General features: G+C 44.2%; 1 protein-coding gene and 2 long non-coding RNA genes across 3 annotated transcripts in view; all 3 read left to right on the top strand.

Annotated features, from left to right (window-relative positions):
• Positions 1-2,196, top strand: part of LOC115119075 (ubiquitin-like modifier-activating enzyme 6) — a 75,496-nt gene extending 73,300 nt beyond the window's left edge. The window contains 2 exon segments of the mRNA XM_065003426.1: positions 1,174-1,268; positions 1,800-2,196. Of these exon segments, the coding sequence (XP_064859498.1) occupies positions 1,174-1,268; positions 1,800-1,947 (243 nt within the window). The 3' untranslated portion in view covers positions 1,948-2,196.
• A 1,298-nt stretch (positions 2,197-3,494) lies between these two features.
• On the top strand, positions 3,495-5,005 carry LOC135561532 (uncharacterized). Its single transcript, XR_010459546.1, has 2 exons — positions 3,495-3,575; positions 4,114-5,005. It is a non-coding gene; the product is annotated as an uncharacterized LOC135561532 (long non-coding RNA).
• Positions 5,006-5,682: 677 nt separating this feature from the next.
• LOC135561531 (uncharacterized) overlaps positions 5,683-10,000 on the top strand; it is a 6,151-nt gene continuing 1,833 nt past the window's right edge. Inside the window, exon 1 of the long non-coding RNA XR_010459545.1 lies at positions 5,683-5,784. This is a non-coding gene — a long non-coding RNA (uncharacterized LOC135561531). The remainder of the gene's footprint in view (positions 5,785-10,000) is intronic.

The following is a 10,000-nucleotide window of genomic DNA, read 5'->3' as shown; positions in this document are numbered from 1 at the left end:
TCATCAACACAGTGTTCATTACTATATTAATCCCCTCTGATTATCAACCTACCATGTGTTGACTGTGTTGTACATTCATTACTAGAAATCCTACCATAGTGTTGACTGTGTTGTATTAACACAGTGAGACACATTCATTACTATATTAACCTACCATGGTGTTGACTGTGTTGTATTATGGGATAGAACCTACCATAGTGTTGACTGTGTTGTATTACAGGTGCATTCCTACCATTACTATATTAATCCCCTACCATAGTGTTGACTGTGTTGTATTACAGGTGCATTATGGGATAGAACCTACCATGGTGTTTAATCCCTGTGTTGACTGTGTATTATGAACAGCCTACCATGGTGTTGACTGTGTTGTATTATGGGATAGAACCTACATTGGTGTTGACTGTGTTGTATTAAGTATTATGGGATAGAACCTACCATTGGTGTTGACTATTGTTTATGGGATAGAACCTACCATGGTGTTGACTGTGTTGTATTATGGGATAGAACCTACCATAGTGTTGACTGTTGTATTACAGGTGTATTATGGGACAGAACCTACCATGGGGTTGACTGTGTTATATTACAGGTGATAGAATAGAACCTACCATGGTGTTGACTGTGTTGTATTATGGGATAGAACCTACCATGGTGTTGACTGTGTTGTATTATGGGATAGAACCTACCATTGTTGACTGTGTTGTATTATGGGATAGAACCTACCATGGTGTTGACTGTGTTATATTACAGGTGCATTATGGGATAGGAACCTACCATGGTGTTGACTGTGTTGACTGTGTTTGTATTATGGGATTGAACCTACCATGGTGTTGACTGTGTTGTATTACAGGTGCATTATGGGATAGATCCTACCATGGTGTTGACTGTGTTATATTACAGGTGCATTATGGGATAGAACCTACCATGGTGTTGACTGTGTTATATTATGGGATAGAACCTACCATGGTGTTGACTGTGTTGTATTATGGGATTGAACCTACCATGGTGTTGACTGTGTTGTATTACAGGTGCATTATGGGATAGAACCTACCATGGTGTTGACTGTGTTGTATTACAGGTGCATTATGGGATAGAACCTACCATGGTGTTGACTGTGTTGTATTACAGGTGCATTATGGGATAGAACCTACCATGGTGTTGACTGTTGTATTACAGGTGCATTATGGGATAGAGCCTACCATGGTTGTCCATGGAGTGAAGATGCTCTATGTTCCTGTGATGCCAGGACACAACAAGAGACTGAAACTAACGTAAGTACACACACACACACACACACACACACACACACACATAAACACACACACACACACACACGCACATGTACACACACACACTGTGTCCTCCTGAATCACTGTGAATCTTAGTCTCTCATTCTACTCCCCTCCCTCCCCCTCTCCTCCCTCCCTCCCTCTATCTCTCCCTCACCCCTCTCCTCCCCCTCCCTCCCCCCTCTCTCCCTCCCCCTCTCCTCCCCCCCCCCCTCCCCCTCCTCCCTCCCCGTCCCTCTATCTCTCCCTCCCCCTCCCTCCCTCCCCCCCCTCCCTCCCTCCCCTCCCCCTCCCTCCCTCCCCCTCCCTCTCCCTCCCCCTCTCCCCCTCTCCCCTCCCCCCTCTCCTCCCTCCCTCCCTCCCCCTCTCCTCCCTCCCTCTCCCTCCCTCCCTCCCCTCCCCCCCCTCCCTCTCCTCCCCCTCTCCTCCCTCCCGTCCCTCTCCTCCCTCCCCTCCCTCCCCCTCCCCCTCCCTCCCCCCCCTCCCTCTCCCTCCCCCCCCCTCCTCTCCCAGGATGCAGAAGTTGATCAAACCGTCTGTAGACCGTCGCTATGTTGACCTGACCGTGTCCTTCGCTCCAGAGTCAGATGGTGATGAGGACCTTCCTGGACCCCCCGTTAGGTACTACTTCAGCCCTGACGGAGACGCTCACACCGCCTGACACGCCCGGACCATAACATCCCTGACGCCCCTCAAACTAACCAAATATAACCACCCCTCAGTCCCCTCAAACTAACCCTCTGTACCTGCAAAACCCTAGTTGACAACAGTGGTGCTTCTTGAACAGGGGTGGATTCTAGAACAGGGGTGGATTCTAGAACAGGGGTGGATTCTAGAACAGGGGTGGATTCTAGAACAGGGGTGGATTCTAGAACATATGTGGATTCTAGAATATATGTGGATTCTAGAACAGATGTGGATTCTAGAACAGATGGTGATTCTAGAACAGATGGTGATTCTAGAATAGGGCTGGCCCCATGTTGATTCTAGAACAGATGTTGATTCTAGAACAGATGGATTCTAGAACAGATGGTGATTCTTTCTACAGATGGTGATTCTTGAACAGGGCTGGCCCCATGAACCATTATTAGAGAAAGAGCATATAGGTAGAAAGAGGGCTGTAGATGGATATAACCTGGTCTGATGAGTTCTCTTTCTACCTCTTTGAGAAGAGGGCTCAGCACTTGGCTGTTTTCATAGTTTAAAGTCCCTCTGTGTTTTCTACTCTGGTTTAAAGCACAGCTCTGACTGGTGTTTTCTACTCTGGTTTAAAGCACAGCTCTGACTGGTGTTTTCTACTCTGGTTTAAAGCACAGCTCTGACTGGTGTTTTCTACTCTGGTTTAAACACAGCTCTGACTGGTGTTTTCTAAAAGCACAGCTCTGACTGGTGTTTTCTACTCTGGTTTAAAGCACAGCTCTGACTGGTGTTTTCTACTCTGGTTTCAAACACAGCTCTGACTGGTGTTTTCTACTCTGGTTTAAAGCACAGCTCTGACTGGTGTTTTCTACTCTGGTTTAAAGCACAGCTCTGACTGGTGTTTTCTACTCTGGTTTAAAGCACAGCTCTGACTGGTGTTTTCTACTCTGGTTTAAAAGCACAGCTCTGACTGGTGTTTTCTACTCTGGTTTAAAGCACAGCTCAGACTGCTATGCACATACCTTAACTAACAACCTTGTTGTGTTTGTCTCGACGACGATGATGATGATGATGATGATGATGATGATAAGAATAAAAACGACAGTGTTTACACACCCATACATACACACTTTCCATGGTTTTCATTTGAGAGAGAGAGAGAGAGAGAGAGAGAGAGAGGTCAAGAGAGAGAGGTCGAGAGAGAGACTCTTAAAGGCGGGATCACAATCGTCACCTAATTGGCTCATGGGGGATTCTGGATGATTGATAGCGACATATGCGTGTCCCCAATCATCTCTCCTTCCTCCCAGAGTGCACTTGTCCACTTCCCCTCACAGGTTTTTAAAAGGAAATGACTTGGTATAATAAATATGATGATTCCTACTAACCCATGATGATGCCTCCACCAATCAAAAGCTTTTGGGGTTTTGAGAGAAGCGGTGAACGAGTGCACACTTCAGAAGGAAGGAGATATTATTGGGACGCCCCCTATATGCTCTCCTCGGTCAGAAGCCAGAGATGATAACAGGTTGTTGTTGAAGATGGGAGGGGACAGAGAGGATAACAGGTCGTCAGCAATTCACTATATAAACAGAGATGATAACAGGTTAGTCTGATGTTGAAGATGGGAGGGGACAGAGATGATAACAGGTTAGTCTGTCTGTTGTTGAAGATGGGAGGGGGCAGAGATGATAACAGGTTAGTCTGTCTGTTGAAGATGGGAGGGACAGAGATGATAACAGGTTAGTCTGTTGTTGAAGATGGGAGGGGACAGAGATGATAACAGGTTAGTCTGTTGTTGAAGATGGGAGGGACAGAGATGATAACAGGTTAGTCTGTTGAAGATGGGAGGGAAGACAGAGATGATAACAGGTTAGTCTGTTGTTGAAGATGGGAGGGGACAGAGATGATAACAGGTTAGTCTGTTGTTGAAGATGGGAGGGACAGAGATGATAACAGGTTAGTCTGTTGTTGAAGATGGGAGGGACAGAGATGATAACAGGTTAGTCTGTTGTTGAAGATGGGAGGGGACAGGTTGGTCTGTTGTTGATGATAACAGGTTAGTCTGTTGTTGAAGATGGGAGGGACAGAGATGATAACAGGTTAGTCTGTTGTTGAAGATGGGAGGGACAGAGATGATAACAGGTTAGTCTGTTGTTGAAGATGGGAGGGACAGAGATGATAACAGGTTGGTCTGTTGTTGAAGATGGGAGGGGACAGAGATGATAACAGGTTAGTCTGTTGTTGAAGATGGGAGGGACAGAGATGATAACAGGTTAGTCTGTTGTTGAAGATGGGAGGGGACAGAGATAATACCATCTGCATTATGAATACAGTCCCTGATAGTCACCATATACCATACTCTGGTCTAAAGTAGTGCACTATATAGGGAATAGGGCTCTGGTCACTAGTAGTGCACTATATAGGGAATAGGGCTCTGGTCTATAGTAGTGCACTATATAGGGAATAGGGCTCTGGTCTATAGTAGTGCACTATATAGGGAATAGGGCTCTGGTCTATAGTAGTGCACTATATAGGGAATAGGGCTCTGGTCACTAGTAGTTCACTATATAGGGAATAGGACTCTGGTCACTAGTAGTTCACTATATAGGGAATAGGGCTCTGGTCACTAGTAGTTCAGTATATAGGGAATAGGGCCCTGGTCACTAGTAGTTCAGTATATAGGGAATAGGGTGGTATTTGGGACCCTGAGCCTGTAGTTTGCATCCAGAAGAAGTGATGTCAGAGTGGTCTGTGTCCCAAATGAGACTGATCTGTCCCTGCTGTTCCCTACCTTGTATTTACATGTATCTCTCTACTAAACCCTCCAACGTAGGCTTGTGTCCCAAATTACACCCTATTGCCTATATACTGCACTCCTGTAATAGGGATTAGGGTGCCGCTGAGACCCTCCGTCGCCAACTGTCTTGCACAGGAAATATCTATCAGGATTTCCTTGATAGTGAATGTCAGAAGAATAACATGTAAAAAATAAATACAAAATAAACATGATTTTATGTAAATTGTTGTGACAAGTGATGGCTCAATAAAAGTCGTTTTCAGGATGTTTTGTGACTGAACTGTTGCCTGTCTATTTATTTTATTTATTTTCATGACAGAGAGAGATTCACGTATGGAAAATAACATCACAAACATGGATATACATTCATTAAACTAAACCTTGGTATGTGCTTTTCCACCATGTGTTGTGTCACCTAACATTTTAATAAAGAATGGTGCAGAATGTATCATCTCCATTAGAAGTGTACACTAACGTTCGACTTTTTGTAGAACGAGCCCTCTGGCGACCCGTAGTCTTCTCCCGTGGTCCATGTTATTCGGGCTCCTCGGGACGTACCGTCCCCGCCTAATTGAAGTTAAAATGTAAGTTTAGGTAAAGGTTATAGTTAAGGTTTTGGGGTTATTAAAGTTAGGTTTTTTGGGAACCGTCCCAAAGGATTCTGTATAGCACTAACCCGCCTCTCGTCTGGTCATCATTAGTTAGTAACCAGCCACAAAGTCATAATTATGGCTAAACCACGCCCATTCCTACAATTTCTCTTCTTTAAACCTGACTTTAAACCTAACATTAACCACACTGCTATCCTTCTGCTTAACCCTAAACCTTAAATTATTGCCTAAAAGCTCTTTTTTTTCATACAAATATATATATATTTTTTAAATGCGATATTTGTATCGTATTTTGACTCTGTGTCTGTGGTAACTAGTGTGTCTGTGGTAACTAGTGACAACCGCGCCGTCGCCGCACTCGGTCGTCTGCGTCGTGAACGAGCACGTCGAAACGACGTTGACGTGAGGCTTCAAGATGGCGGAAGCCTTGACGAGTCAGGAGGAACTGGTAAGGACTTTTTAACCATAGTGCTCTCGATTTCATCAACAAACAAAAAACATTTCTGTTAATAATAAACCCAAATGTCTAGTTATGTTGTAAGGGTCAACGTTGTCCTTGGTGAGGATACTGTCTCGTAAATATCCTTGGTCCCGTTACATATATTATGACAGACGCTAGCATGCTACTATTAGCTAGCTGTTTGACACTGTCGTCTGGATGCGTTACTGACATAGTTACATCTCACTGGTTAGATTTCATATTTTGTTACCCATATTATTATTGATATTTTTGAATAACTTATTGAACGCAGATGGCTACCTAGCGATAGCTAAACGTTAGGCCGGAGAGGAAGACCCGTGTTGACACACATCCTCTTTGGCTTCCTACCTAGGTAACTATAGTAAGACTAACATGGACATGTTCTGCTTCATTTGAGCCTCATACGACTTCCTTTCAGATGTAAAACATGTCAGTACAAGGTTACTTTTTATACGTCCAGTGACATGTTTGCTGTCTGAGTACTGTTTGGTCTCAGTCATAGTTAATGTGCCTGGTAACTATCTATTTTTCGACAGTCGGTTCACAGAATTTGCTCTCAGGTTCCTAGTAAAACGTTTGTTTTCGTCGTTCAATTGGCTGGCTAGATTGCTGCTTAACGTTAAACAACCCGAAAGAGCCGCTATCAGATCTAAAATAGTCGATGCTAGACCACACTGCCATAGTTGATGTTTTATTTAATTAAACTACATTGGCGACAGTAGACGAGTAGCTTAGGGCCCTAAGCTAGTAGCTACGACTTGCTCGGTCCTCATCCCTTAGTTAGCTTGAGTAGTTGCATTAAAATAACTAACGAGCAACACGCATTATGTGCTATATGAATCATGTAACCACTTATTAAATTTGTAACGGGAGTTAACATTTTTTTAGGGTTAAGTTTTTCTAGGGACATTCGTATGTTACTCCTTTGCCAAAATTGGTTGTTGGAAGGAGTTGGTACAATCCGTTGTCAGGTGTCGGGGAAACGGATGTTTTTGTTGAATATCCGCTGACGTCACTGGATATAGTTGGAAGTTTAAAGTTCACCCAGATCAAGCACATGACGTAGGGCTGTGTGTACTAGAGGTCGACCGATTATGATTTTCCGATACCGTTTATTGGAGGACCAAAAAAAGGCGATATAATCGGCTGATTTATATGTATGTGTAAAAATGACAATTACAACAATACTGAATTAACACTTTTATTTGAACCTAATATAATACATTACATATTTAGTCTCATAATAAATAAATAAATAAATAATAAATATATATATATAATAATAATGAAACAATAAATAAATAAATAAATAAATAAATAATGAAACATGTTCAATTTGGTTTAAATAATGCAAAAACGCAGTGTTGGAGAAGAAAGTAAAAGTGCAATATATATTTTTTAAAAGCTAACGTTTTAAGTTCCTTGCTCAGGACATGAGCACAGCTGATGGTTCCTTCTAACATGAATCTTCAATATTCCCAGGTAAGAAGTTTTAGGTGGTAGTAATTATAGGAATTATGACTCGTCGACTATCTCTCTCTATACCTTTTGTATTTCATATACCTTTGACTATTGGATGTTCTTATAGGCACTTTAGTATCGCCAGCCTGATCTCAGGAGTTGATCATTTGGAAGTCATAAACAGCGCTGTGCTTGAAGCATTTCTAAGAGCTGCTGGCAAACGCAGTAAAGTTTGAATGAATGCTTACGAGCCTGCTGCTGCCTTCCACCGCTCAGTCAAACTGCTCCATCAAATATCAAATCATAGACTTAATTATAACATAATAACACACAGAAATATGAGCCTTTGGTCATTAATATGGTCGAATCCGGAAATTATAATTTCGAAAACAAAACGTTTATTCTTTCAGTGAAATACGGAACCGTTCCATATTTTATCTAACGGGTGGCATCCATGAGTCTAAATATTGCTGTTACATTGCACAACATTCAATGTTATGTCATAATTGTGTAAAATTCTAGCAAATTAGTTTGCAAAGAGCCAGGCGGCCCCTAACTGTTGCATATACCCTGACTCTGCGTGCAATGAACGCTAGAGCAGTGACACAATTTCCCTAGTTAATATTGATTAATATTATTTACTAAATATTCAGGTTTAAAAAATATATACTTCTGTGTATCAATTTTAATAAATTAATTCATGTTTATGGTTAGGTTTTTTTAAATTTTAAATTTTATTTGACCTTTATTTAAAAGTAGTTACATTTGTGTAACGATTGTGCTCTTGTTAAATCATCACCCGTTTGGCAAAAGTAGGCTGTGATTCGATGATAAATTAACAGGCACCACATTGATTATATGCAACGCAGGACAAGCTAGTTAACCTCGTAATATCATCAACCATGTGTAGTTAACTAGCGATTATGTGAAGATTGATTGTTTTTTATAAGATAAGTTTAATGCTAAGCTAGAAACTTACCACGGCTCCTTGCAGCACTCGAATAACAGGTGGTCAGCCTGCCACGCAGTTTCCTCGTGGATTGCAATGTAATCGGCCATAATCGGCGTCCTAAAATGCCGATTACCGATTGTTATGAAAAACTTGTCCTCGGCCCTAGTTAATCGTCCGATTTAATCGGTCGACCTCTAGTGTATATCTGTCAATCACATGACGTCGGGCCGTGACGTCGGGCCGTGACGTCGGGCCGTGTGGATATCTGTCAATCACGTGACGTCGGGCCGTGACGTCGGGCCGGGCCGTGACGTCGTGACGTCGGGCCGTGTGGATATCTGTCCGACTGTCTTTCGATCAACCAATCAGAGATTGAGTTGCTGTTGATTTAGCCAATAAGTGACTGGTCTTGGTTCCTACTTCCTGGGGATGTTGGTTACATTGAATACTGTTGGCACCAGCACAACACATGAGCCGCACGTGTCAACAACTCTTTGAGCTCTCCTCTCCCCTTATAACTACCCCCCTCTCTCTGTCCTCTCCCCTTATAACTACCCCCCCCTCTCTCTGTCCTCTCCCCTTATAACTACCCCCCTCTCTCTGTCCTCTCCCCTTATAACTACCCCCCTCTCTCTGTCCTCTCCCTTATAACTACCCCCTCTCTCTGTCCTCTCTCCTTATAACTACCCCCCTCTCTCTGTCCTCTCCCTTATAACTACCCCCTACCCCCTCTCCCCCCCTTATAACTACCCCCCTCTCTCTGTCCTCTCCCCTTATAACTGCCCCCACCTCTCTCTGTCCTCTCCCCTTATAACTACCCCCTCTCTCTGTCCTCTCCCCTTATAACTACCCCCCTCTCTCTGTCCTCTCCCCTTATAACTACCCCCCTCTCTCTCTGTCCTCTCCCCCCCTTATAACTGCCCCCTCTCTCTCTGTCCTCTCCCCTTATAACTACCCCCTCTCTCCTCTCCCCTTATAACTCCCCCTCTCCCCTCCCTTATAACTACCCCCTCTCTCTGTCCTCTCCCCTTATAACTACCCCCCTCTCTCTGTCCTCTCCCCTTATAACTACCCCCTCTCTGTCCTCTCCCCTTATAACTGCCCCCTCTCCCTTATAACTACCCCCCCTCTCTGTCCTCTCCCCTTATAACTACCCCCCTCTCCCCTTATAACTACCCCCCTCTCTCTGTCCTCTCCCCTTATAACTGCCCCCTCTCTCTGTCCTCTCCCCCTTATAACTACCCCCTCTCTCTGTCCTCTCCCCTTATAACTACCCCCTCTCTCTGTCCTCTCCCCTTATAACTACCCCCTCTCTCTGTCCTCTCCCCTTATAACTACCCCCTCTCTCTGTCCTCTCCCCTTATAACTGCCCCCTCTCTCTCTGTCCTCTCCCCTTATAACTACCCCCTCTCTCTGTCCTCTCCCCTTATAACTACCCCCTCTCTCTGTCCTCTCCCCTTATAACTACCCCCTCTCTCTGTCCTCTCCCTTATAACTACCCCCCCCTCTCTGTCCTCTCCCCTTATAACTACCCCCTCTCTGTCCTCTCCCCTTATAACTGCCCCTCTCTCTGTCCTCTCCCCTTATAACTACCCCCTCTCTCTGTCCTCTCCCCTTATAACTGCCCCCCTCTCTCTGTCCTCTCCCCTTATAACTACCCCCCTCTCTCTGTCCTCTCCCCTTATAACTGCCCCCTCTCTCTCTGTCCTCTCCCCTTATAACTACCCCCTCTCTCTGTCCTCTCCCCTTATAACTGCCCCCCTCTCTGTC

Source organism: Oncorhynchus nerka, linkage group LG18 (assembly GCF_034236695.1).
Source record: "Oncorhynchus nerka isolate Pitt River linkage group LG18, Oner_Uvic_2.0, whole genome shotgun sequence".
Lineage (NCBI taxonomy): Eukaryota > Metazoa > Chordata > Actinopteri > Salmoniformes > Salmonidae > Oncorhynchus > Oncorhynchus nerka.
The sequence above is the reverse complement of the archived record's forward strand: the minus strand, read 5'-3'. Positions and strand labels throughout refer to the sequence as shown.